Source organism: Phocoena sinus, chromosome 10, assembly GCF_008692025.1.
Source record: "Phocoena sinus isolate mPhoSin1 chromosome 10, mPhoSin1.pri, whole genome shotgun sequence".
Taxonomy (NCBI): domain Eukaryota; kingdom Metazoa; phylum Chordata; class Mammalia; order Artiodactyla; family Phocoenidae; genus Phocoena; species Phocoena sinus.
Window position 1 is genome coordinate 60,630,543 of NC_045772.1, and position 26,969 is coordinate 60,657,511.

General features: G+C 55.9%; 3 protein-coding genes and 1 long non-coding RNA gene across 4 annotated transcripts in view; 1 reads left to right on the top strand and 3 right to left on the bottom strand.

Annotated features, from left to right (window-relative positions):
- HOXC4 (homeobox C4) overlaps positions 1-4,769 on the bottom strand; it is a 60,379-nt gene extending 55,610 nt beyond the window's left edge. Inside the window, exon 1 of the mRNA XM_032645238.1 lies at positions 4,693-4,769. The gene's annotated coding sequence lies outside the window, so the exon portion shown is untranslated. The remainder of the gene's footprint in view (positions 1-4,692) is intronic.
- On the top strand, positions 11-685 carry LOC116760398. Its single transcript, XR_004351730.1, has 2 exons — positions 11-140; positions 438-685. It is a non-coding gene; the product is annotated as an uncharacterized LOC116760398 (long non-coding RNA).
- Positions 4,770-9,423: 4,654 nt separating the features above from the next.
- Positions 9,424-14,558, bottom strand: HOXC10 (homeobox C10). The gene is made up of 2 exons (XM_032645716.1): positions 13,696-14,558; positions 9,424-10,554 (listed from the first exon to the last, which is right to left on the bottom strand). The coding sequence occupies exons 1-2, from the start codon at positions 14,444-14,446 to the stop codon at positions 10,277-10,279; spliced, it is 1,029 nt and encodes a 342-aa protein (XP_032501607.1). The 5' UTR covers positions 14,447-14,558; the 3' UTR covers positions 9,424-10,276.
- A 7,508-nt stretch (positions 14,559-22,066) lies between these two features.
- HOXC11 (homeobox C11) lies at positions 22,067-26,573 on the bottom strand. Its single transcript, XM_032645918.1, has 2 exons — positions 25,775-26,573; positions 22,067-24,544 (listed from the first exon to the last, which is right to left on the bottom strand). The coding sequence occupies exons 1-2, from the start codon at positions 26,457-26,459 to the stop codon at positions 24,312-24,314; spliced, it is 918 nt and encodes a 305-aa protein (XP_032501809.1). The 5' UTR covers positions 26,460-26,573; the 3' UTR covers positions 22,067-24,311.
- Positions 26,574-26,969: the final 396 nt, after the last annotated feature.

Here is a 26,969-nt window from a genome sequence, read left to right on the forward strand (position 1 = left end):
CGAGGTAGGTGGAGGAACTATTTCTTGACGTAATCCGTCTCTGTCGGCTCCGACGCTCCCGCAGTCTCTGCGCAAGCCGAGATCAGCGATTGTCAGTTCCGAACGTGGCTTTTAAAAATACGTTTTTAAACCGTGTGTATGTATGTATTTCTTTCAGGAGCAGCAGCAGCGAGGGAGGGAGAGTGGGAGGGGACTGGGGAAGCTGGGGTGGAGGGAGGGAAGGAGGGGAAGGGGAGCGTCCTTCTGCCACTGGCCAACTCAGCCCCCCAAATTTGGGGCAGAGGAAGCTTGGGGAAGGTGGTCCGCGGGTGGGAGGGGTAGGACCTCGGGACCTCGTACACCTTTGTCACCAGAAGTCCTCGCATGGCTTTGGCACAGATATGCAAACGCCTTTATTTTAAATTTATTGTCTGTATCTATTTATCTTTCTTTGCCAGCCTGAAGAAGTGGAGGAGAGACCTACACAACTTCAGTGGGGTGTCCCCATCCCGTCTTCCTGCTCGCCCTCCTTTGCCCCCAACTCCACCTCTGAGACCTCCTGCCCTCCCCCGCCCCCCAAAAAGAAGTCACTCCAGGGCTCTGTCTGCAGAGAGCCAGGGTGAGAGCGGGCAAGGCGAGAGAGCGACCTCGGTCGTGGGCAAGTAGCTTGTTTTTACGTCCTTCAATAAAAATTTTATGAGGATCATTTGATTGTTCATAAATGTGTCTTTCATTAAATAAAATTGTAGGCTGTTTTTGGAACGGGAAAAAAGCTACAGAGGAATGGGAGAAAGCAATTTCTTTGGAGTCAGACACAGGAATTCTGGAGGGGTAGTGTGATTGTAGGGAAGATCACACAACTTGGATTCCTCCCTCCAATAAGTTGGTCGCTACCCTCCTCCTTGAATCTGGGGTTCATTGCCCAGCCCTCTGCTTTCCATCACACTGTCCCATGGTGATTTAGCAAAAGTGCGCTTTAGGCAAGCAGGAAATTCTCAGTGTGGGTGCAAGAGAGGGGGCAGGGAAGTTGGCTGGGGGCGGGGGAGAAGAGCAGGTGATGTCCCCAGAGACAGATGTACCCTAGGCAGGGCAGAGTGAGTTTGAAGGAGGGGTACAATTTCAGGGTCAGCAGGGAAGAGTCCAGTTTGCGCTAGGGGAAATAGGCAGGAGCTGAGGCTAAGACACAGGCTCTGAGGCAGCAGTGAAGGATGAGTTTTCCCAGATCCGAGACGCCTGCCCTTCTTTCCCCTCTTGTCCCCAGGAAGGGACCAAATGCCAGGGGTGGGGGGCAGAGGCTGCTTCCCCCCCACCGCACATCTCTGTCGACCTGTCTCCTCTGGGGAGGAGAAGGGCTAGAGAGAGGTGTCCCAGAGAGTGTAATATGTGTGTTTGGGGTGGGGGGAAGTTGAGGGGGAAGGATAGATCTGCAGCTCGAAGCACTGACCCCAGCCTGCCAGGCCCCCTCCCCAGTCCCTACTTATCCCACCACCACCACCCCGGTTATGTCCTTTTCGGTCTAGCAGGGCTGGGATTTCGACGCATGGGGGGGGCGCGTGACGTGAGAAGTACCCGGCTGGGGAGAGACGACCCGGGACCTCAGCCTCTTTACCCTCGGCTCTGATTATGTTCTCCTGCCCCGGCCTGGACTGGTCTGGGAAATCCAAATTACACCAAGAAACAGCATACCTCTTTGGCCTTGATGGAGTCGGGTTAGCTGTCAATCAAAAATTCTCCCTCACTATTTCGAGGAAAAGACAGGAGATTCCTGTTCCCCTGCCGAGGCTTCCTCCAGATCCCCAGCGCCATCAGCACCTCCCCCAGCCCAGGCGGCTGGGGACCCTGCCTGTCTCTGGGGTGACTGCTGGCAATGCTGAGCAGAGCTGTGTAGCCGTCAGAGGGCCTGGGGCCAGACTGCGACCAAGGGGACATCAGAGGACAGAGCCCGAGACAGCCTGAGACAACAAGATTGAAGCCCGGCGCCAGGCCCATAGAGAGGAAGGGAGGAAGGAAGGAGGGAAGGAAAAAAGAAAACGGATTAGGATAAAAGAAAGAAAGAGGGGAGAATTACAGAAAAGAGGGGAGGCAGGATGAAAAGAGGGGGAGAGCAGGGAAAGGAAGGCGTGTAGAGAGCGAGCCGGAGGAAGGGCAGTGACAGGAAGGCAGGACGGGGTAGGGCGCGGGCTGGCCGAGCAGCCATGGCATTGTGCAGCCCGCTGGCTGGCCGGGCCTTTGCCGCGGGACCGGCTCCGGGCGCGGCGGCCACTTCTGTCTGGACACAAAGGAGGAAGAGGCCTTCTCTCCTGCCTCTCCCGGCGACCTGCTGAGGTGGGTACACCAGGCCTCTGGGATATAGAACCCTATCTCGGCCTAGGCAGCCGCCCAGGCAGCTGGGAGCTGAGCCACGGACTCGTCAAGGAGCAAAGAAGACATGAGGAAGGAGAAGGTTTCACACCCGCTCCTTCTCTGCGTCTTCGCCAGGGAACAGAGCCCATCTGTCCCAACCTCAGTCTTCTTAGAAGAAAGATGCCCCTACAGCCCCTCTCCTGTGGGCCTCTACTATTTGGGAGAGACCCCAGACGTACTGGCTGTAAACAGACGCCCCTTTCTCTGCTGCCCACTTCGGTCACCGCCTTCTTTTCACCTCCTGAGCAGCCTGCCCACCCAGCAGAGGCAGCAGCAGTGGGGCAGCCTGGATCAGCAGGCCCACGTACTCTGCAGCCGTCAAATTCCCTGTCAAACCGAGGGGAGATTGTCGCCTTCATTTCGGAGCGTGAACTCAGACCCTCCTCACTCAGGCACAGACACAGCTGTGGATCAGGAAGCAGGCCTCGCCCACAGCCCCCTCCCCACCAATGCCCCATTTTGCCTAGGCCTTGCTGAGAGAGGCAGCCAGGAGGAGGGGGGCTGGAAGAGCCTGGGAGTCCCTGAGTTCACCGGGCCACCAGGCCGAGGTCCCTCGGCTTCCACAACTGCATGTGGGTAATGCCCCCCTTCTCTGCATTTGGAGATGGGGTGGCAGGTCAGGGCTCCGAAGCAGACCTTCAGGCTCCCCCCAAATCCACGCTTGGATGTGTCAGGGCACAAAGGATGTGGGATCACCAAGCAGGAGGGGTTTGTCTTCCCAGGTTCAGTTACGCCTGCTGAATCTCCTGCCTGGTTCCCAGCCTCCCTCTCACCCACACCACTCCCTTCAATTTTCCTCATCACCGATTGGGAACCCAAGGGACTGGAGGCCACTGGGAGTCCCTGTTGGGGATGGGCGGGGGGACCCCAACTTTAGCTAGCAGCTGTGCATCCACTCTAGTTCTTAGAGCTCTCTTCTGACCCCAAAAGACGGCACTGGGCACAGGAGAGGCCCCTCAGGGGGCGGAGCACCCTTACTGCATCACCTCAGACCTGGACAGCTGGGACCACAATCAAGCTAGCACCACCGTGGGAAGGACAGACAGACAGAAAGACAGGCAGGTTAGCCTCATCCCCTCCCCTTGCCCTGCACCTCCCTTTTAGTGATTTAAATTCCCTCCGGTTCAATCCACACCGCCAAGTTCGGATTAAATTTAAAACAGGCTTTCCCCGGTCCCCCAGTGGGTCATCCCCGAGCCCGAAGGCAGGGCGCCCGCTCCCGGCTCGTCAGCGCGGAGGAGGCTGTGTGTACTCCATTTGCTTTCATTTTCCTTCTTCCCCTGAAATGGGCTCAGTTCACCTCTCCGCTGCCCTCTCCTCCTCCCCGCCCCCTCCTTGGTTCCCCTCTACTTTCCCCCCTTTTCTCTCCTGATCCCTCTTTGTTGGGAAAAACACACCCACACACACAACTCCTCCTAGCTCAGGCCTGCGCTGGAAGCAGAAACTGAATTCTCCTGGCCTGCGGCGAGGAGACCAGCGTCCTGCACCCACCCCAGGTGGGTACCCGGGATCCCTACACACTAGGAGTCCAGCCGCTAAACCCAGCAGGAGTGAAACCCCCAGGGGCTGTGAACGTGGCCCTCTCAACGCCACGGCCTACATTCCCACCAGCCCCCTGCCCAGCCGCCCCACAGCAAACGGGGCTATTTCCACCTCCCCCAGCCCGGTCCGGTTTCCCCGCCTGGGGAGTGGCTGGAGGGGCAGCGGCCCCAGAGCTAGGGGTGCTCTGCGCTTGGAGCCCCCGTGGCCTTGGGCGCCTGGTTACCCGATCTTTGTGGGATGTGTGTGTCGCAAGGAAATTTGCAGTGACTTTGGAGCCCAGACTGAGGAAGCCGAGGTGGCGAAAGGAGAGACAATAAGGGTCCGAAGTACAATTAAGGGGCCAGAGCCGCTAGTCTCTCCCCCGCCTTCCCTGCCAGGCTAGGAGCTGTCTGGCCTCAAACCTCAGGGCAAGCCGCGAACCTGGAGCCGGAAACTCAGCCCATGGTGGAGGGAACCAGAGGATCCGGCAGCCAGAAAGCAGGAGGAACGCTCCCTCCAACTTGGGCGCGCACCAAGCAGCTCCGCTGAGTTGCAGAGAATCCAGTGAATGAAAGTGTACATTCCGACGAATTTGCCCGATTTTTTCCAGCCTTTGGAAGGACAGCCTAGGGTTTGGGACGTCTCAGACAGACGGACAGACAGGCAGCCAGGCAAACCGCATCTCCGGAGGCAGACAGACTCACAACATGAGTGTGAGCCTGAAATCGAATACAGGTTCAACATTCCCCAGGCCTCTGTGCCAGGCCGGGTGAGCGCCGATCTCCCTACCTTCTCTCCCCTCCAGGGCGTTGGGCAGAGACCCGGAAGCCTCGGTCCCTCTGGCTTGGTCCAATCCCGCCTCGGGAAGCGCCTTCGTTACCTGCTCCTCGGCTCCCCACGGCCACAGATGCAGGGAAGCAGCCTCCGCCGGGGGAGGGAAGCCCCGGCCACCGCAGCCGCCGCTGCCCGCCCTTCTTCCCTCCCTCCCTCTTCCTCGCCCTCCCTCCCTCTCTCCCTCCCTCGCGCTCTGCCGCTCGCGGGGCCCTCCCGCGGGCAACCTGTTCTGGACCAAATCCAGGTAGCTCCGAAAGAGACAAGAAAGAAAGGACCTCTTACGTGGAAAAGAAAGAAAGAAAGACCTTTAACTGCATTTATTTTTCACGCTCTGACCCTTGGTGGGCCTCAGTTCAGACGTCCTGGGCCCGGCCCTGCAGCTGCAGAGGTGTGCGGGGCCTGCCGCCTCGCCCACGCTGGCCGCCGCGCCCCGCGCGCTGTGCGCTGCACACTCTGGGCCGCCGCCCCCGCAGCCCAAACACCAAACAGACCTCAAGGTCCTTACTACAGACTCAATCTCCGGTTGCCCGCCTCGCCGCTGGCCTCTGCCCAGGAGCCCGCTCCGCTCCGTCTGCGGCCAAAGTCCAGACACAATCCACCCTGTTCGTGCTCTCGCGCCCGGCCGGACACCCTTCCTAGCCAAGGCGCCCACTGGCCACCCTCGGGCCGCGGCCTTGCCCGGGGCTGCAAACCTCCTCCCCTGCACGGGACCCACACAAAGCCCAGTGTCCTGACGCTCCCACCTGCAGCCCCCTGTCCCTGGCCCCGCTGCCCTTCACCTGTTCCCGAGAAGGGCTGCATCTCCGAGCGAGCCGAGGCAGGCCGGTGGGCCCGGGCGGAGGGTGCTGGGGAGCCGAGGTCCCAGGGAGGCCACAGAGGCTCGGCCGGCTAAGCCGGAGCCCCCGCAGACAGGCGAGAGATCTCAGAGACCAAGGCTCTCCTTGGCGAGCTCTTGCCTTTTCCTCCTTCTCCTGCAAGTCTTAAACACTCACACGCCGAGAGTTCAGCTCTATAAATCCTGCTCCTCTTTCCCATATCATAATTAAAAAAAAACAGTAGGGGAGGTTTTAACTTTTATTGCGATTTCTGGAGTTGGGCTGCGGAGCATATATTAAGTTTACGCTCACGCACTCTCGGCGGGGAGGGTCCTTTAAGAAATAAAAATCCATCTTAATATCCGCAGACGAGAGATAATTTTTTCCCTCCTCTTCATGCTGTTTCTTTTGAAGACTCCCTTCCAGCGAAGAGAATAAATAATCACCATTGCCTTAGCCATGATCCACGGCCCCAGGGCCCCTTGGTGGACTCTGGCCACCAGACTGGCCCTCACCTTGGCCCTGTGAGAATGTACCCCATTCCCCAGGATATGGGGGGCCACCCACCCCATAAGCCCACCAGCTCTGAAACAGATATTGGGGCAGAGAGACCCAAAGCACAGAAGTCGTTCATTGGTGAATTTCGGCCCATCAGGGATGCCGTCTCCAAGCCAGGCACTCCTGAGCACCCAGCCCCTGCCTGGGACTCCCTTCACTCCAGCTGGCCCCGGGCTTCTGACAGCCTGAAAACTCAGAGACTGCTAGGGGCTCCCAAACTGGGGAAGCCCTTGCCTGCCTTGTACCAGGTGGCCTTCCTCTCTGAAAACCTCCCCATTTCCCCTGGAGCCATAGGGCGATTTGAGCACTTCCTTCCAAGGGAAGAGATTTTTTTCCCCTACCAAGGGCTGGGGGACAGACAGAAAGACAGACTGACAATTTCAGCTGGGGAGAAGGAAGGCCCTATTCCCATTTTCTCCTCTAGTCTCCATTGGGTCTCTTCGTACACGAGAGAGAGAAAGATACACGAGTGTGCACAAAAATATATACAGGGGATCTGAGAGAGCCTGGAGGAGACAGAGGTATAGAACCAGAGAACCACACTCATCCAAGGTTACACATAAGCCCCCAGCAGACAACTGCGTGAATACAGAACTCCATGTATATATTGTGTTCCAGGGACATGATTTTGTTCCCTTGTCTGAAAGTCTATAATGTTTTAATAATCATAATAATTCCAAAGTAAGAGAACCAAGAACCTGGCTTTCTCTTTCCCAGTCTCTCTGAGAACGGGGGTGTATCTCCCCATTCTCCCTGGTCCTCCCCAGTTTTCTCTGCAGTCAGCGAAACCTTGCTGGAGAGCCCTCTCTCTAGTAACCAGGACCAGAATTGAGCAACCAGAGGGGCCAAGGAGGGGAAGAAGCTTTGCAAAGTTGCACACTGCTTGGATTCTCCCTAACCCAGACCCTCCCCTCCTCCCCCTGGCATCAGCCGACAACCTCCCCAGCAATATGGTAATGGTGGGCGCTGGCAGCCTCCCTTCACCCAGACATTTCCACACAGCGCAAAGACAAGCAGCTGCCAGACAGGCACAGACACAACACACCAAGGCCTACGGGTAACAGACAGCTAGAAAGAGACCAGAGCCAGATTCCTGCCCTGATGTTTCCCAGTAGGGTAGGTGTGGGGGGGGGTTCTACTTGGACTGGATGGCTTTCCTCCAGCCTACTAACACCCTAAATGTGCCCTTCTCCTGGCGACGGAGATACAGAAGGGGAAGGCGAGGTGGCTGAGCTGCTGGTCAGAGTTCCCCAACTCTCAGGACCCCAGGCACCCCACTTTCCTAAGGAGAAGCTCCAGCCCCAGCCGACTGGAGGCAGATTTTTTTCCTTGGAGGTGGAAGGTAGGAGAAGCTAACTCTTCCAGAGACCCCTTTCTCTTTCTGCGGTCTTTTCTCTCTTAATCATCCTGCCCCACCCTGCTACCCAACTGAGCTGGCCCGCCAGGCCACCTCTTACTCAAATTCCTGAATTTCCTTGGAATTGGTTAGACCTTCTTTGTCTGTCTCCATCAGCTGGGCCCAGGAAACAATAGCTGCAGGAAAAACTCCTCTCCCTCAATCACGGGGATGGGGACAGGCTGAGGAGTGGAAAGGATAAAGCGGGGTTCTCCAGACTTGTGGTGTAGCCCCACTCACAGCTAGCCCGCCTCAGCCTGTACCCACTTTGCCTTATCTAGGAGGGGCGCTGGGGGCAGTCCCACCGGGGAGGGTAGGAGCGGGGTAGGTGGGTTGGGGCCCTCGACGATAACCGACTGATGTAACTCAGACAGTTTCTTGTTGCCGAGTTCAAAACTCAATCCCAACAACATGAAACTACCTAAGCCACAGATCAGCTGAGCGAACAGGGCGGGAGATTCAGCTTTGCATCTATCAGGAGAAGGGAAGGGGGTTGGGGAAGGAAGAAATTCAGCCCCATCCCCCTTTCCGCCCTCACGACCTCCCTAAGGACGAGAGAGTAGACTTTGGGTGGCTGGGTGGGTAGGGGACCTGCCTGCCCCATCAGCTGCTAGTCTAAACAAATCGCTCAGAGAGACTCTGGTGAAATGGGACCTCCAGCTGCCAAACCCCCGCCCCGCCCCTAGCACCGCAGCGGAGCTACCCCCCTGCCTCTGGCCCTGGCCCTGGGGGAAGCTGGAGTGTCCTTCCACTCTCCAGCTGGGTCCCCTGTCTTGCCCTTCTGGCTCTCCTGTGCTCTCCTCCTAGATTCCCTCTGATCTTCTCCGTCTCTCAGCTGGACTCCGGCTTCCCTTCGTCTATGTGTGGCCGAACCACTCCAGAGCCTCTTCCGATCAGGCCACTTGCCTGGCAAAGCCCCACGGCCGGGCAGAGTGGGGACCGAGAGCCTGGCTAAGGCTCACATCCAAACCAGCAGAAAGCAGGAAGACCTAAGCTTCAAGCTCCAACACTCTCTAGCCCATCCTCCCTCAGCTTCCCCCAGCAGACGGCCAGAATGAGAGACGTCTAGACCCATGTGTCGCACTCAAGGAGACCCTAAGTGACCGAGTAAAGAAAGAAGCCCAAAACCACCAATTTACTCCTTTGACCGCCAAACCCCACGGCAACAGGGCTGGGGACGGGGAGCTCACGGCCACTGCCCTCCACCGCGAGCCGCCACAAGGCAAGCCTGGGCTCTCAGCAAGCGCGGATGCATGAAACACCTTCCACCCTGCTCTGCCCACTGCGCGCTGGGCACCTGGGGACGCCGCTGTTCCCCACTCCAGCGCCAAGAGAAGAACAAGAAACCGCTTCTCTTACCTTGTCGCTGCCTCGTCGTCGTCCTCCTCCTCTTGCCGCTGCCCGTGCTTCTGCTGCTGCTGTCGAGGGGGGGGGGGGTGGCTGAGCTCCTTGCCCCCCTCCGGCGGTTAAGTTTATTCCTTTCCTCGGATAGGTGGGGGGCTCTTGGGGTTCCCCCGAGCAGCGGTGGGGTGCGCCTGGCCCGGCACCCCAGGCAATCAGATCCGTCTGCTCCTCGAGATTGCAGTTTGCTCTCTGCCTCTTTCCCTCCTCCAGTCACCTTTAAATGCATCTTTTACTGCAGCACCACATTATATTTGCAGATCATAAAATCCACCTCTCGCGCGCACCAAGACCGTCCTGACATTACTGTTTTATGACCTTGACTTATTGTGGTCACCTGGATAATATTTAAATCAACGTTATGGTCTCTCACTTACATTAAACCCGCCAAGAGACGTTCTAGAAAGGCTCTAGGAGATGAGTCAAACACAAAACACACACATCCACACACTCAGCCTCTTTGGGGGGAGGGTGTCGCTAAAAAAAAAAAACACTAAAAACAAAAAACCACCCATGTGAGGATCATGATTCTGGAAATTTATTAGGATTTTTTTCTCCATTAAGGAAGCTACATGCAAAAGATACAACGTACAGAATATCTTTAAATAACACAACTCCCAGACAGGGACAGGGTGATATTTGGGGGAGGGGCACTCTGCCTTTGCTTCACTATGTTCTATTTTAAATTAAAAAAAATTTTTTTTGCTCCTCTGGATGGATTTTCTGAGATGGCAGTGCATGGGGGATGTGGGGGTGCTGGGAGAATGGGAGAAAAGCAGAACGCAGTACAAATACGAGACTTCAAGCAGATTCTCAGAACGATTGGGAGGTGAAGACACAGAGAGGGTTTGGTACCGGCGCTGGACGCTACGACAAACACACAAACACTAGCCGAACTTTCCAAAAACGTCTATTATTCTAAGGAGGAAATGCAGCAAGGAAGGAGCGATTCTGACTGTGCTCTTCAAGATTACAGACCTTCTCTGGTTGATTTTTTTCCCTCTTTTTTCCCCCTATAATCGGGTGGATTCGACCTTAACTTTGCCTGGAGAACGGGATGCTATGTGTGAGTGCGTGGGTGAGTTAGGGGTTGACACACACACCAGCCACACTCCCACCCTCGTCTATGCGGGCACACCACACCCCACAACCCAGCACCCCATTTCTCATGCTTTAGGTGGACACATCTTCCCAGCAAGAACCATAGGTCCCTTGAAAGGAGTGTCTGAGGTCTTTGCCTTTTTTGCAGGCGTGTTGCATTTATACTCAGGGAGGAAAAAAAATATATACCACCAGGCACAAAGGGAGGAGGGGCGGGGAAAGGAGGGAACGGGGGGGAAGAGGGTGAGTGGGAGGGGAGGCCCCTCGCTCAGGTGAAATTAAAATTGGAGGACAGTTCCCGGATTCGATTCTCTCGGTTCATTTTCTTGAGTTTCATTCTGCGATTTTGAAACCAGATTTTGACTTGTCTGTCTGTAAGGTTAATGGTCTTGCTAATCTCCAGGCGGCGCTCTCGTGTCAAATACATATTGAACAGAAATTCTTTCTCCAATTCCAGCGTCTGGTGTTTAGTATAGGGACACCTCTTCTTCCTTCCGCTCTTTGCTGTCAGCCAATTTCCTGTGGTGTTTTCTGCCTTTATCTCCTCTGTTAAAAATAACATTATTTACATAAGTATCCCTCGAAGAGGCAACCCTCGCAGCACTGCGGCCTTGGCCAGCTTGCAGTGGGGGCAGCTGAGGGAGCACAGGGGAGCTGTTCTCGCCCCACAGGCCTGGCTGGTGGGGTCCTCCTGGCCTCAAGGCTCTTAGAATTTCTTTGGGGTCTAGACTTACAGGGGAGAAAGACAGAAAGTACTTGCCTCCAACGCGTCTATTAAATTTAATCACCCAATCCACCTTGACCTAGCATGTTCTGAGAACTCCTGCTCTCCCTCAGCTAGCTGACCCTGGTGTGCCCTCTAAGCCTCACCAGACCCCGCCTCCTCTCTGTTCCTTTCCAGCTCTGTAAAAATCCAACCAGAAGGAAAAAGTGTTTTCCAGGCCTCAGACCCCAGAGCAATTTCCAGAGAGCTTTGACCCCATTCAACGCAGTGGAGGGATGTCGCCCCAGACTCTGCAGCCAGAGGCCATTGCAGCCGTCTCTGCACCAGATCCCCAGCCCTGGCTCCCACCTGAAGTGTCACGGAGTGACTCTACCCCATTGGATCTCCCATTGCCAGCTCTTCCTATCCCGGCCATTTCCCCCAGGAGTAACCGAGGCAGGGAGCTTGTGCAGGCAGCGGAGGTCAGGGGCAACAGCTATGGGGCATGCTGAGGAGTCCTCAGTCAACTGCCCTGGCCAGAGACCTAAGGTCAAGGGAGAGAGATCCTGAGGAAATGCAGCCTCCTGGAAATCTCCTGCCTAGTCTATGTAGGTATGTATGCATGTATGTTCACGTGTATTTCTGCAGAGATACACACTCCTACACATATGTACACACACAGGGATATGTACACATGTGTCTATTTATATCAGGAGATGCTATAAGTGTGGTGTGTATTTCCCTTTCCCTTATCTACAGCTTCTCCCTGCCGCCCCCGGCACAAATTCTTGCTGAAATGAACCAGCCTTGCTCCTCAAGCAGCAGAAGAGACCTTGGCCATCTTTTCTAGGGAAAAACCCAGAGTCCAGAGACCCGAGAGGGACACCCAGCAAAGGACTCTGCTGATGGCTCTGTGCTCTATCTCCCCTTCTATGCCAAATGAAACTGCCAGGTTCCTGGATCTTAGCTTGATGGGGGGTGGGGTGGGGGCCCTAGGGGAACCAGGAGGCATCAGAAAATGCAAACTTGAGGCTGCAGTTTAAAACACTTTAATGTCCTTAATTCTGTGCCCACCTCTGCACCTGCAGCCTTCTGCCAAATTGTTTAAAGGCTCTCCACATCTAACTCTGTGCCATTTATTTTTTATTGAGGTTGTTGGGGTCTGGGGGAAGGGGAGAAATTACAAATGGGGAGTCTGGCCCAAAGCCCTCTTGCCTCTGGCCTGGTGGAGGCACCAAAATGAGGGGGGCAGGCAAGAAGGGAGCAGGCAGAGTCAGAGGGATTAGTTGGGGTGGGAGGGTTTAGATGGTATGGGGATGGCAGGGGAGAAAGGGGAGCCTATGAGAATGGGGGCAGTTTGAGCTAGGAGGTAGGCTTGTTAAACTTGACTTTGCTTTTGGTGGGGCTAGAACGCAGCTTTTCCTACCCTAGATCTGCACCCCAACCGAGCTCGGGGTATGGGGAGATGGTATAAAATTAAACTTTTGGGCTGCACACGTGCCACCAGCAAGGCTTCGTGGGTATGCGTGCCTCTCTCCCCCTCCCCCTCATGAACACACCCGTGCCCACCTTCTGGCTAGGGTCTCCATGGGCTGATTTGCCAAGGCCACCTTTGATTTGCAGAGGAAACCCAAGAGGACGAGGGTCTGTCCTCACCCGCCAAAAGAGTGCGTGTGCATGTATGAGAGGGCATGCATGAGTGTGTGTGAGTGTGACACAGGTCGCCTCCGGGCATACGTGTGGACCGCATCCATATACAAAGCGCCATAAGACCCAGGCCGCCCCCAGTCTGCTCAGTTTTCACTGTTTCATCTGTCTCTGCACCCAAAGAGCCCTTCTTACGCACAGTCTCCAGTAGCCAGTGCTGTGGGGAGCAGGTTTATCCCCTGCCCGTCCCCCCCGCCCCACCAGTTGGGCCTTTTCTGATGCTTTTTGCTCCAACTTTTCAGGGTAAGTCCCCTCAGCCTCCCTCCACTGCTCCCGTTTCCTCCACATTTTCTCCAGGTGTCAGAGAAGGGTCCTGAGGGCCCCCAGTACCTGCAGCAGAAATGAATCTTGAACCCCGAGCTTGAACTCTGGCTAGGCTTTCCCTCGCCACCAAAATTACAATAAAATCCAACTAAAGCCTCACTCCCTTTCAGGAGAAAACCGCTTACCATGCACACAGAAATTTCCCAACCACTCATTTGTAAGCTGCTTTTGGAAACCAACGGGAAAAAAATTTTAAACGTTAACTATAAAAAAAAGGAAACAAAATTTCAAAGGGGAGACAAAAAACTTACAACATTCCAAATGCCCTGTTCCAACGCCATACGCAGCCCGGGCGTCTGGGGGAGGGAGGGACGTGGAGGGCAGCCCTTCACCTCCACCTCTTCCGGCCCCAGCACCGCTGCCAGAGGCCCCCGGCCGAGCCAAAAACCGCAGGAGCCCAAGCCACACGCACAAATCAGACCCACAAACAACAAATCGCGCCTCGCAGGAAACAATTTTCAACTGGGAAAACGCAGTAAAGCGAAATCCCCCTTCTCCCAAGTCTTTCCTAGTCCCTAGCCCAAGATCGCCATTTTAAGCTTTTTGCATGCTTCTGACCTGAGCGGGGGTGGGGGTGGGGGGGTGGGGGAGTGTGGGGGGGGCATCAGCTTCCCAGGACACAAACGCAGAGCAAGCAAACCAAAGCCAGCACGCGCCCGGGATCGGTCCCCCGCCCTGAGCAACACAAGACGCTGCAGGCTGCCCGTCGTGCGCACCACCCCGGCCTCGGCGCCCACAGCCGCTGCCGCCGGCACCTCCACTTCGCCGCTTACCTTCCCCAGCCAAATGAGGCGCCACCAGCCTGGCGCTCAGCAGGCACGAGTCCCAAGCCGGGGTCGCATTCCCAAGACCGTCCAGGCCCTCCTCGGCCCAACCCTCTCCCTGCCCCCGCCCCGGCCACGAAGACCAAGTGCCCGAGCGTCCCACCCGGGCCACGGCCCAGGAGGCCTTACCTTTCGCTTCGTTATCCGAGGTGTCTGGGCTGGAGTCGGCGGTTTTGGCCCGATCCTTTTCGCTCTCCAAGGGGCTGCCTTTTGGGCCCGCCAGGCTCTGCTCGGTCTTGATCTCATTGGGGCTGGGGGTCTGGCTGTCGGACTTGGGTGTCTCAGGGAAACTCACTTTACCCCGGAGCTGGGGAGACTCCAGATGTTCGGCGCGCGGGTTGAGACTGGCCCGCTGCTCGAAAGGGGCTTCGAAGTCGTTGGCCCCGGCACAGTGGGGCGGCTTGTCCAGCGCGGAGTAGCTCGGGCTGGCGCGGTAGTAGCTGGGCACCGGCACCTCGTGCTCCCCGAGGCAGGACTCCTGCAGGGGGTGGGAGTAGAGAGCTGCCTCGGGGCCACTTTTCGCCCGCTTCTCTGCGCTGTACATGCAGCAGACATTCTCCTCCTTGACACTAGGTGGGTAGGAGCAGGAGGATAGCGGCCTGCCAACAGGTTGTTCCAGGCGGTAGGCGGCTTTGGGGTCGCCCCAGGAGTCCAGCTGCGAGAGGTAGGACGGGTAGGTGTTGAGGGCGAGGTTGGGGCTGCTGCCCTCGTCCCTCTTGGAGAGCGAGGGCGCGAGCCCGCAGCCCCTCATCACCCCGCAGTTGAAGTCACTCCCAGATTGCATATACATGCCTGCGCTCCGGCTATAGCGCTCTCCTCCGCCAGGCGCAACCAAGGGCTCCGCGTACGAGTTCGGAGTTACATTGCGAGGGCATGTCATTTTCAGAGAGAGGGGTTTTTAAGGAGCAATACTACTGCGGAGGAGCTGACATCTTTTTTTTTCCCCATCCGGGAGGGGGGGCGGTTGGAGGGGCGGGAGGGAAAAGAAGGGGTGGGGGGGAAATATCAGCTCCATAATTATCCGCGCATTCGGCCCTCACCATGTGACGGCTAGACCAATGGGATTTGAAAATGGCCTTGATGATTCAGACGGCCGTGACGTCAGCGGGGTCAAGTTGTCTGCAGGCGGAGCGCGCAGCGTGGAGTAACAGCGCCACCTAGCAGCCGCCTCGAGGTAGGGGCGCCGGAGCCCTTCCCCGCGAACAAAGGAAGGGCCCCCGCGGCGACTGGGGCAGGAGCGGGGTGGAGGGGGATGAGGGGGTTCTAGGGAGGATGGGGTTTGTTTACCCGGGAAGCAGCCTGTAACTCTTGGGGAGAGGGGAGCGGAGAGGGGGGAAAATGCGGGACAGAGTGAGAGAGCGAGGCAACTCGGGGCTCAAAACAGTCACATTCAAACTAAAAGGTCAAGACACGATTCAGGTACTTCTTCCCCTCCTCACCTCCTCTTTTCCTCGCCTTGGCCCCCGCCCCCACTTCTTCCCCTGGGATGGGAGTGGGGTGAGGTTTAGGGGAGGGATCCTGCGGGCAGAGAAAGGGAGAGGAAAAAGTTAAGGAATCCCAAACGGAACTAAAGTTTCTCCTCTCCTGCGTCCTCTTTCGTCGGTCTCGGCCCTTGGGGCTGGGAGCTCAGCTCGGGACCTCCCGTCACGGAAGTTGGTTGAGTTGCAAGTTCCCCGTGGGGATTGACGGGGAATCTCCAGTGTCTGGGGCAGGCCAGGGAGGAGGTCAAGATGACTTCAGGGCTGCTTGGGAGAGGGGGATTCCGAGGGGACTGAGGGGTCGCGGGAGGAGGAAGCCGGCAACCAAAGGCACCGGCTCCCCGACCAGGGAGTGCGGCCTGGACCTGGCTGGGTGGGCGGCCCCTGGGTTATCAACTCAGGGGCAGGAAGGCTTTGGCCTTGGAGCCGGTTCGGCTGCTTTGCTCCAGGCCCTGGCGGCCCTGGCGGCCCTGGCGGCCCTGGCTTTCCAGTTGACCTTGCCCCCACGAAAACAGGGAGCATTCCCAGAGAGAAAGAGGGAACCCTCGGGGCCTCGGGCGGTTTGGGGGAGTCACGTATCAACCGGGAAACCAGGGCAACGGACGCGACAAAAGGCGACCCAGAGAAGTGTCCTTCAACAGAGCGATTTTTTTAAGAAAGGGAAGCGAGAAATAAGGGACAAGGTATGTTTCAAATAGTTCTTTCCGTTTCTTCATCGCCTTTCTCACAAAGCGAGCTTAACTCTCCACCCTTTCCTCAGGAAACGGAATCTGGAGTATAACTTGTCTTTCCGGTCGCCCCACATTTTCCCCTGGACCGAGCCATGGGTTTCGACTTTCCGAAGGGCTGGAGCCTGGCCGGGAAAAGACCAGAGCTCCAAGACGCCCTGGCGCGGAGGAGTGAGAAGGCTGGATCGCTTCTAGGGAGGCCCAAGCCCGCGGCTGCTAGAAGACGACTTCGGAAAGAAATCCTCCGAAATCTGTCATCCAGAGGGCGAGAGAAAAGGCGCAGGGGTCCCCGAACCCCGGGAAAACTGGAAGAGAATGTTTAATGTGTGACTTGCTGGCAGGCCAGCCAGGGGAGATTTGAAATGCTTTCGTGTTTTCATTTACAGAGGTCGCCATGGGCTCGGCACAAGGGGTTGGCCCCGGCAAGGTTAGCCCGTTTAGGCCCCAGATGAGACTTGGGACGGCCCCGGTGGCAGTCAATCCAGGGAGCCATTTGTCCCACCCCGCGGGAAACGCAGACACTTTATGGCCACTCTGTTTGTATTATCTGCGTAAGTCTTTCCCCACCAGTTTGATCGAAACTGTTCGCTTTTACGAGGACCCAACGAAAATTCCCCGTCATATTTATCAGCCGAGGATAAAAATTTAGTATGGGAACTGATATTTCCTCATTTACGGGGCGATGAAATTAAAGACCAAAGCAATTGAGAATTATATGGCTTTGGGGGTGTTCCCTCCCCCCTCTTTCACATCTCCTTTATTTTCCTGCCTGGTGTCCCTGTCCCTGGAGTTTGGCATCCCAGTCTCCTGCCCTTGCCCCCCATCTTGGGGTCTGCTGGGCCCTCTCCCCCAGACCCAGGTGCCGCTCGACCACCTCAGCTTCTCCTGGTCTTTCTCTCTGTGTTAGTAGCTGGGGGGCCGGGACAGCACTCCCTGAGCCTCTCTGCCCAGGCCAGGCTGGGATCGGGTGGGGCTGCGGAAGGTTTCCAAGAGCCTCGAAGTGGAAGGGTCTGGGCCCAGCCTGGGAGGGGGTGAGGGAGGCGGCAGAGTGAAGGAGACAAACTCCAGATAACCTCTCAAAAACGTCAAGCCCCACGGCTTAACCTGGGGAACCAGCGGTAGAGAAGCAGAGTCACTCGGCTTTGAGACCTGTCTCCGCTACCAGCCTGACCCCCATCCCGAACTCACTCCTTACCTCAGCCCTGGGTGGGGATGGAGTCGCTTTTAGAATCCTTGCCATTATTAATGGAAATAATCCCCCTGGGAGAAGGAGCCTCGCGCCTCTACTCCCATCTCCTCACAAGAACGAATAGTGTTTAAAGTTGAAATAATTAGAAGTATGATAAACATGGCCCATTAATGAAAAAAGAAATCAAATTCATCAGCCTAAGTGGGACCCCCGGTGGGACAAATGTTTGCCTTTAATTACGCAGGAAAAACGCAAACCCGGAGCTGTTAAACAAGAACCGGAAGACGCCGACTTGAATAACTTGTTGGGTTTTTGCAAACTTGGGATTCTGCACCAGTGGAGACGAAAGGAAGGAAGACGTGAGGGTGAGGACGGAGAGAGGGGAGCATTCATGCGGATTTGGGAAAGTACAGTCAGGTGTGGGTCCCAGCCCTGCCCCCTTGGGCTCCGTCTTTCCCGAGGCCACGAGCAAAGGCTGTTTCTGTCCTATTGTCCGGGCCTGGTGTTCAAAGGCACTCAGGCTGCCACAGCCATCCCACTTGCCGCCTGCCGCCACTGCCGGGCGCCTACCGGCTAAGCCCCACCGGGCCAAGACCCTCAGGCCTGCACCCCAAGGGAACCGGATTGGGGTCCAGAAGAAGTCTGTGTTGCTAAAATCACCCTGTTAAGCCATTTCCCCAACTTTCCAGGAGTGCTGCATCTATGCCTGGCTCCCTGGGGCTCCCTCTTCTTGCCTCAACTTGGGGGATGTGAAAATCCAGGGGCTTCAGGCCAGATCGTCTCAGGCTGCACCTACCTTTTGACCAACCCCTCTACCCCGAGAGCTCTGGTCCCCGTGCCCTTCTTCCCCGTACCTACACCCTGGAAGTGCAGCAGGGATGAGCAGCTGGGCCTCCTGCCGCCCGTGGGACTGTGACCAAGGGAGAGGCGAAGGGTGTTCCTCACAGACTTCAGGGTGGTCAGCGGGTTCCAGACGGCAGGCTGAGGACTGGGGCGCTAGGGGTCCCCATGTGAAAACAGAAGAAGGAAAATCTAGTGCTCAATGAACAGAAAGGAACCTCGGCTGCTTTCCAGGCTCTAGCCCTCAAAGCACCCCAGAGGCACCCTGATTTCTCTAAGGAAAATTAGTGGAGCTTCCCCACAAGGCTAAGGACATCATCTAGGAAATTCTAAAGGTGAGGTGAAAAGAAGGAAGAGTGTCTTTCCCTTTGGGATAAAATAAAATAATTATACTGTGTGTGTGTGTGTGTGTGTGTGTGTGTGTGTGTGTGTGTTTTGAAATCTCAAGTGAAATGGAAAACAAAATCACACCACCAGTGGTTAAAATTGCAAGGTTTTCCCCTCTTGTTTTGGAGGCCCAAATAAATCATTCTCTTCTCAAAACTTGAAGGAAAGATTTGCTTTCTTTTTCTTCGCTAACACCGGGCTCTGCTTCGGCTGAATTGGGAGCAGAAAAATCCCAGGCAAGAGACAGAGTGCACCGAAGCCCCCCAAACTGATTTTCAAACAGGTACAAGAGGAAAGTGGGAGGCTGAGGACGCTTGGAGGGGCCTCTGGTCTACCCCGGATCTCACTGCCACCCTGGCGGCAGCCTGGCCATCAGAGTCGCTCTCACATCTGGACGTTGTACACGTTTGCACCCAGATGCTATGGAGGTTACCGCCTAGACCCGTGTCTGACTTGGAGCTTGATTGTATGTACACGGCCACAGATATTCACTTTTACCCAAAAATGTACTCCCTAGGATCCCCGCATCCCGAAGAAGTCTGATAGCCAGCATAACCGCTTTCTTGCCCTGCCGAAGCCAACCAGTTATTTAACTTTGCCTCCTGAATTGAAACCAGACAGTAAACACATCCAGTAGAAGCTTTGGGAGGAGGACGGGTGGGATGATGTCTTTGGCGGGCGGGACGGGGTGGGGGAAGCCTTGCTCCCCATATTATGGTTTGCGCCCAAGTTGCCCAGTGGGTCGTGTTTCCAGCCGGAGTCAGGGCTGCGGTCTGCCGGCTTACTTCGGAGAAAATCCCACTCCTCCTTTACTGGCTAACTTCCTTTTCGAAGATCTTTGTTTTCCATCTTTGTTTCCCCCCTCTTTCTTTCTTTTTCCATCTTCCTCCTTCCTCTTTATTTGTTTCTTTCTCTTTTTCTCTGCAATTCATTTGTTTCCTTCTCTTTTTCTGATTCTTTCTCTTTCTTGTGTTCCTTAGTTCTCTCTTCTTTCTTTCTTTGTTATACAATTTATTCTCTACTCTTTTCTTTCCTCCTAAATGCTTTCCTTCCCCTTGACCTTCTCCCCTAGCTCTTCTTGTTTTTCTCTGTTGTGCTGGGCACCCTGAGGGGGAGAGCACAAGGCTCAGTAGCATCCCTTCCCAGCCCCACTGCTCAAGCTTGGAGTTGACCTTCGCCCGCCTTCAGCCTTAACTCCACTCCTCACAAGGCGAAGTGTAGGGCTGTCAGCCGCTGGTGGCCAGGGCTCAGCAGTCACTATCAGAGGGAAGGAAAAGCAGGCACTGGGGCACATCCTGACCAACTCCGCTGGCTCCCTGAAGTGCCCAGGTCCAGGGCTTAGGTATCCTCAAGTCCATCACCCCGAAGAAGCCTCATCCACCAGGTCTGTCTTTGGAGAATTTGCTCCATCTTTGTCCTGACTTCCAGAGATGAACATTAAAATAGTCCCTGTTTGAGCCCACTTGATACCCCAAGGCTGGAGCTAGGGGAAATGAAGGAGTGGGGTTCTGTCCGTCCCAGGTGAGGGGCAGATCCAAGGGGTCACTCGCAGGCTTAGCAGTCCAAGGCCACGTCCCTATACAGGCACCTTTGTTCTTCGAGCTCCTGGATTGCAGCCCGCTGGCCTTCCTTCTCTCTCGGTCCTACAATCACTGCAACCTCTGGGCAGGCATTTCTTGTCGTCTTGAATTTTGTCTTTCATCAAACCCTTTGTGGACTTTGCAGGAGGCAGGGTTGCAGGGCTGTGTGTGCAGAGACTCTTCCCAACTTAACGGTCTGAGTCAAGGTTATGGGTCTCCACTTTGTGCAGTGGGTCGAGGGTGTGTGCAGGGCTGTGTGTGTGTGTGTGTGTGTGTGTGTGTGTGTGTGTGTGTGTGTGAGAGAGAGAGAGAGAGAGAGAGAGAGAAAGAGAGATGCCTACAGGAGAACAAGAGGTTGTGATGGGGAAGATCTGGTCTAATTGACATTGTCCAAACTTTGCGGTTCTGTAAGGGTGTGTCTCAGCTGGGACTTTCCTAGCAGCCCCCAAAGCTGGATCCAAGGTGGACCTCAGGAAGGATTAATCCCAACCTTTAAGCCTTGTTTTGCCTTAGTCAGAGATACAGCTCCAGACACGCCCCCCCCACAAGGACCTCAGAACCTCTCTCTCCCCAACCTCCCAGAGACCCTGAGACTTGGTTCCATGGCAAGACCAAAACTTTAAGTTTTTGAAAAAGAGAGGAGGAATCTTGTAAAACTTTTATGCCAAACAAAGTTATAAAAACTTCCCGGGCGTTGCCTTTCCCGAAGGTTTATATGAATAATAAAGAGTGCGGTCGCGTGCACACAGTTCTGGCGGGCTCCGAGCTGGGAGGGTTCAACAAACAGCATTACCCAGCCCTGGGGCAACAGGAAACCCCAGGGGCTGGCCCCTTGAGGGAATATTGGCCCAGAAACGAATTGCCCTACAGATTCCGGAGAGGGGCGGGGAGAGGGAAGGGGTGGCGCCCTTGACTCCCTTGAAGTTCAAAGTTCTTTGTCCTGGTGAGAAAAACCCTCTCTGCCTTCAATCCACTCGAGAAATTATTCCCCAGGTAGTTTCTCCTCCTCCGATTGAGAAACGGCTCCAGGTATCCCCAACTCCATTCACCTTTCAGACACCTAGTCTGTAACTTTCTTCCTTGCCTAAAGCGGAGCTCCCCTTTTTCCCCATCTGGGACACCTAGAACCCGCGGGCTTTCTCTCAGAGGCGCTTGGCTGGGATCTGTGAACCGTCTTCCAAGGCGCCCTCGCATCACCATCCCCCAGCAACCTGGGGGTCTGCGTGACAAAGAAACATCAAACCCACTTCTCCTTTCAAGTCCCCCAGGTTCCCCCTGCACCCCCAAAGCCCATAGTGGGAGGGGGAGGGGCCCAGAGTGCTCTCTCAGCCCACACCACTTAATACCCTTGTAAACTCCCACGTGCGCTATAAACTTGGATTTTTACAACCAACATTCCTCCTTAGCTCCGGGAAACTTTGAACTCGGCCTCGGGTTTATTTACTGGTGGGGGGTGGGATTGGGGGACTGGGAGCTGAGAAAGGCTGGAGTAGAAGAGGGGGGGAAGGAGGTTGCGGGCAAGGGGGTAATGGAGTGGGGGTATGGGGTGTGTTGGGGGAGCCAAGACTGTCCACTGCGGATTTGTTTGCTAGTTAAGGCGGAAGCGTTTTCTAACACAGGCCAGATTGGGTCGTTAAGGGCGAAATGAAACTGGGTTTAGAGACGCGGGGTGGGGTGGGGGCACTTTATGGCGGCGTCTAGACGAGGCTCTTTTGTTCCCGGGCAGCGCCACGGCTGGAGGGGATTACCCGAAGAGGTTGAGCCCAGAGTGCCCCTGACCGCCAAGGGGGGTCGGACATCCCGGGGGCCCGAAGGTGGGTTTGTTGGGGGGACAGAGACCTCTTTTTTCTAATTTTTAGAAGGTCACCGAAGACTGGCAGCTTCCTGGGCTGGGATCATAGAAAGCTTTTGTTTTTCTTTCACCATGACACCCCGCCTTCCTTCAGAAATCCCTTCTAGAGCTGGGGATCTTTTCTGGGCTGCACATTGCAGGGAAAGTGGTAGCTTTGGATTTTAAATATTCTTCTCCAAAATCAAGAGCCATTTAGAGATCAGTATTTTGCTTTATAGACAGGTTCTATATAGTTATCTCCATCCTATTTTATTGGAAGCACGGCTGGCAGGCCAATAGCCCTTGTTATGACTAGTGGATAAACATCATACCTAGAGATATCTCTCATGCACAAGTGCACGCGCATGCAAACGTGCATGCGCACACAGAGACGATCCTCAGCTGCATTCCTTCTGACACTCACTCCACACTGACAGTGGTTACACACCTCAGAGGACACAAGCCCCAGATGTGCATGTGGTCAGTTTTACTCCATACTATAAGCAAAAGAGTACACATAATATTCCTTTTCATGTGCACCCATAGGCATCCGACAAATATTTGTGTGTGGGCACATGAGGCAATTGTGGGGTTGTATATACACCCCAGTTTGCAAATTTTGTCTCAAGACCTACATTTACAAATGAGAGATTCAGATACCCCGTCATCAAAAACGACGGAACCTAGATGCAATAGTCCATAGTCGTGGTGCTTTTTTCTTTCACTCAACAGAATTATATTGACGAAAACATTTTCTTCGAATTACAGAAGAACAGTTCCAAAGAAAAGGGAAAGATGAGAGAATTGGTCCTAAACCTCTGCCCCCAAATAACGAATTTGGAACAGAGATCGCCAGAGTGCCCTCAACGAATGTGCTGAAAGGACTATAGTTATCTTCATCCGGAAGAAACATGCAGCAAATATATGTATGGGTGTGGTGACCATCCTCACGGGTCACCTCCTTCCCCAGCGCCCCACCCCAAGCCAACCTCTTACAAAACAGATCTCTGGGGCTTTCCACGCTGGGAGACCAATGTACAAACATCAGGGTGGCCCCAGCCTAGGGTCTTGTTGTGTCTGGAGGAGCCCGGCCATTTGTGCGTGAGGGGAAGGGGCCCAGCCCTACCCTCCCACCCTCAGGGGCTGCCGCGGTGAGGAAAGGGAGGGGGCTGGTTTCTCCCCCTCTCCCTTCCCTCCCTCAAAACTGTATATAAAAATTCCAATACAGTCTTCTCATAGAGGGAAAAAGAAGAAAAGAAAAAACGAAAGCCCTACCCTCAACCCTACACATTTAACTGCCACAGACGGAGACATCTGGTGGGAGGGCGGTGGAGCCAAGAAAATTCCTATAAATTTAAATTCGATGATGGTTACAATTAACTCCACAACAAACGTGTGCTTAAACGGAAAGCGTTGCTGGGCGTTTGGACGCAGCTCGAGCTGCACGTGAGAAATGAGAGCTTTAAGAGTCGCAGTGGAAAGTCTTCAACTTGAGAGCGGGAGGAAGCTACCGCCACACTCTTGCCCCTGCCCGTGGAGAGACGGGTGCAGGCCCGCCAGCTCCGGCCTACCTCACCTTCACACGCCTGTCCTCCTCTGTTGGGCTCTGCCTGCCTGCTTCCACCTCCTCCGCCTTGGGAGCATTGAGGGTTTTAAGAGGAGAGGGGCTAATAAAAGGGTCAAATAAAATCATAATATAATATTGAACAGAATGAAATATCTTTATTTGCCACCAAAAAAAAAAAATTCACAGCAATCCCTCTGGGACAGGAGCCGGGTGGGGATTGCACACGTACACACGCACTCACGCACAAGGAGATGGGTGATACAAATCTCATTCCAGGCGAGTCCTCCCCATATCCCCTCCGGGTAGAAAGAAATGCTTGTGAAATTTATTTACAAAACTTCAGGCCTCAGCATGGGGGAGGCGTCCAATCCCATCTCCCTACTGCCTCTTCCACCCCAATCTTTTTTTTTTAAAAAAAGAAGGTAACAAATGCATAGACTATAGCTAGAAATTCGCGGAGTGGGGCACAGCTTGGAAAAAGGTTAGGAAACCTCAACGCACCAGTTAAGAAATTTCAAAGGAGGGCTCTACACGTTCAAGGGGGAGAACAACTAGGCTTGGGCAGGGCCTGGGCACAGACAGAGGTAGGAGACGACTTTGCACACCTAACACCAGGTCAAAGGAACAGAAATTTCACAGCAAGACGGGATCACATTTAGCTGCTCCCCAGCAGTGGGGAGTGGTGGGGTAGGGATGGGGAGCCCGGGAAGTCTCCCCTCGCAGAGACGGTGTCCTAGCAGATCTTCTCACATGGGCAAGGGAAGGCTTGCAGTTCGAGGATTGTAAGGCTCAGGCGCTCACTACTCACGCCCCTCCCCCCACCCAATCCGAGCAGCAAGACATTGTCGCGAGGTGTGTTTTCTTTTAAATAAAGATTCTTGGCCTCGGCGCCAACGGTGTCCACTCGCCGTGGATCAGACACTTTCCTTCACCCCCCTTTCCAGGCCCGGTCCCTGTCCCACACTGAGTCAGACCAAGGTGAAGGAGGTTCCGGAAAGAAGTGCGGGCAACGGCAGTGGGGGCCAGCCCTGGCCACAGTCCAGTTTTCCACCCGCGGAAAGAAGGCGAGTTAGAAAATAAAAAATAAAAATAAAATAAAATAATCTCCCCCTTTCCCCCCTCCCCCCAAAGGGCCCGGTCTGCGGTTACAGCAGAGGATTTCCCGAGAAATACTGCAGCCGGTCTCTGCTTAGTTTTTTTTCTTTCATCCTTCTGTTCTGAAACCAAATTTTCACTTGTCGGTCCGTCAGGTTCAGCATCCGCGACAGCTGCAGCCGCTTTTCTTTGTTGATATACACGTTGAAGAAAAACTCTCGCTCCAGTTCCCGGATCTGGAATTTCGAATAAGGGCAGCGCTTCTTGCGGGTGCGGGGGGCGTCTGGAGGGGAGGGGAGGGAGGGGGCAAGTGCGAGGAGAGGGGAAGAGAGACACGTGAGACCCCGGCGACCCCAGCCCCACTGCCGGGCAGCCCTCCCGCGGGCGCAGCGCTGGGCCGAGCCACGACCCCCTGGCAGGGCGAGCTCGTCCCCCATCCCGGGCCACCGTGGGACCCGCGCCCCCTCCCCTCGGACGAGGGACGGGGCTGGCGGAGTCTGGGGGAGAAGGAAGCCAGCCGGGGCCAAGTGCGTCCCCGCGGACAACGCCCCCCCCCCCCCACGACTTCTGCTCAGCCGGGCTCCTCTGCCCCTTCCTGCGCTGCCCTCCTAGTGACTCTGAAAACCCACCGCCCCCCCCCGCCCAGAAATCTGGGGGAACCGCGGAGAACAGGCGCGAAGAAGTGAGACCGGGCGAGAGTCGTGGGGAGGCAGGGAGGAAGCGAGCGAGCAGGCACCAAAGACACCCGAGAGCTGCTTCCGGGGGCCCTGGCGCCCCGGGACGCCCGGCGGGCCGCGCCTTCCCCGCGGCCAGGCTAGGCCGGCGCAGCGGCCGCGGGCCGCAGAGAAACGCTGAGCCCCAGGCCTGGAGCAGAGTGGCGCCCTGAGCCGCCTCGTCCCCACCCCCTGTCGCCGCTGACCCCCGGCTTGCTCCGGGTTCTGCTCAGGGACACGCGAACACAGTTTGAACATTTGGAAAATAGTTTTTGAAAGAAGCAGAGCGGCCCTCGCTGGCCTCCCCGGCCTCAGGTTCTGCTCCATTGCCTCTCTCCCCCACCACTCCCCCTCTCTGAGTTTCTCCCTGTCTTTCCCTTGCCCTCCCCTTTCTCCCCCTCCACCCCTCCCCTCCCTCCCGCCCCCCGGCAGCCGGGCTCCCCATCCTTCCTTAAATGCTCCTCTAAGTTCACGATCAAAGTTAATATAGCCCGCGATGGTGGCGCTTTTAAAAATTTCACAGACCGAGGGAGATAACGGGGAGGGGGTTCACCCAGCTTTTCCAAAGAGCCCTTTTCCCTCCGTCCCCACCCCTTCTCCATCGTAAAAAGTCGAGTCGTTGGGAGAGAGGGCTTTGTAGGTTATAATAAAATCCTTTGAATGCTTATAAAACTCCACATAAAATCGGACTGACCCAAAACACGAGGCCGTCCCCGCTCCCCTAGCCTCCCCCCTACTCTCGCCCTCCCTCTCTGGCTCCCTCCCTCCTGCCCGCCTGTTTCACGGCCGCTGCTACCTACTGGGGGCGGCTCCCTTGGCCGGCTCCTTGGCCGCCGAGTGGGCTGAACCGGACGAGCTGGGATTCGTGTTTTCCTCCTCGGCCTCGGCCGCCTCGGGCCCCGCCTCAGCCCGGGACGCCAGTCCCGAGGCCGGGGACGCCTCGGGCTCCCCCTTGGCCTCACCCTTGCCCGGGCAGGGGGGCTCGGCGGGCGCGTCGCCGCCACCGCAGTAGGCGTTGTCGAAGAAACGGTCGAAGGCTTGGGGCAGGACGCTGTTCTTGTTGACTGAGGAGTAGAAGCCGGCGGGGGCGGCGTGCGGGGCGCTGGGGTGGTGGTGGCCGCCGTAGGAGCCTTCGTTTTTCATGAGGATCTCGGTGACGGTGGAAGGAGGCAGGCACTCCCGGTGCATGAGCTCGTCGGCCGCCGCATAGCAGGAGGAATAGCTGTTCCGGTGGTGCCACTTGCCGGAGGGCTCCAGGCCGTAGGAGACCTCCCGGACCGGGGGCACTTGGGCCGGGTAGGGATAGGAGATCTGACGAGAGGGGGCCTGGGGCAGGAAGGAGGAGACCGTGGAGAACTCGGGCACGTAGTAAGTGCAACTGGGCAGATAGAGGTTGGAGGCGCAGCTCCCTCGCTCGCCGAAATCAGCGCCCCTCTCCTTGCGCGACGGCGAGCAGAAGTTGCCCAGGTTGACCGAGTTAAACATCGTTCTCTTCTCCTGCCGGCTCCAGATGGAGGTTTTGGACCTGATCTAGCGAGGGGGGAAAATTTGGGAAGGCGAGATGACGCGTTATCCGTCTTAGTCTCTCTCCCCGAGCACGTGATCCAAAGTAGATATTGTCATATATCAGTTCGGAGCACTTCGCAGTCGTAGGAGGGGTTCTCTCTTAGGTAAGATGGGGACGTTCAGGCGATTGGTTTGCAAACACCGCAGAAACATTATGAAAATCAATTGCAGATTTGTATTCGTTTTTCTCTTGACACTCCCCTCCTCTCCATTCCACAGAGCGAGCAAAGGAGGAGAGAGAGAGGGTTGGGGTGGGGTGGGCGGTGGGATGGGCGGGGGCGGGGGCTAGGAGGGGGTAATTGTATTTTTTTCTAGCTGCTGCTCTTCCCCCCCACCCCAGGATTGGGAGAAGGAGGAGGGTTCTCACGTATGGGGGGGGGGGTCTTGCCTCCTCCCGGTGATCAGCCCAAGACAGGGCTAGGGATGAGG

Bases quoted from the DNA above. Each gene is read 5' to 3' on its own strand.
- HOXC10 (XM_032645716.1), bottom strand. From the start codon at position 14,446: ATGACATGCCCTCGCAATGTAACTCCGAACTCGTACGCGGAGCCCTTG. The intron at 10,555-13,695 runs GTAAGGCCTCCT...TATTTTTAACAG, and splicing joins CTCGGATAACGAAGCGAAAG to AGGAGATAAAGGCAGAAAAC.
- HOXC11 (XM_032645918.1), bottom strand. From the start codon at position 26,459: ATGTTTAACTCGGTCAACCTGGGCAACTTCTGCTCGCCGTCGCGCAAG. The intron at 24,545-25,774 runs GTAGGTAGCAGC...CCTCCCCTCCAG, and splicing joins GGCCAAGGGAGCCGCCCCCA to ACGCCCCCCGCACCCGCAAG.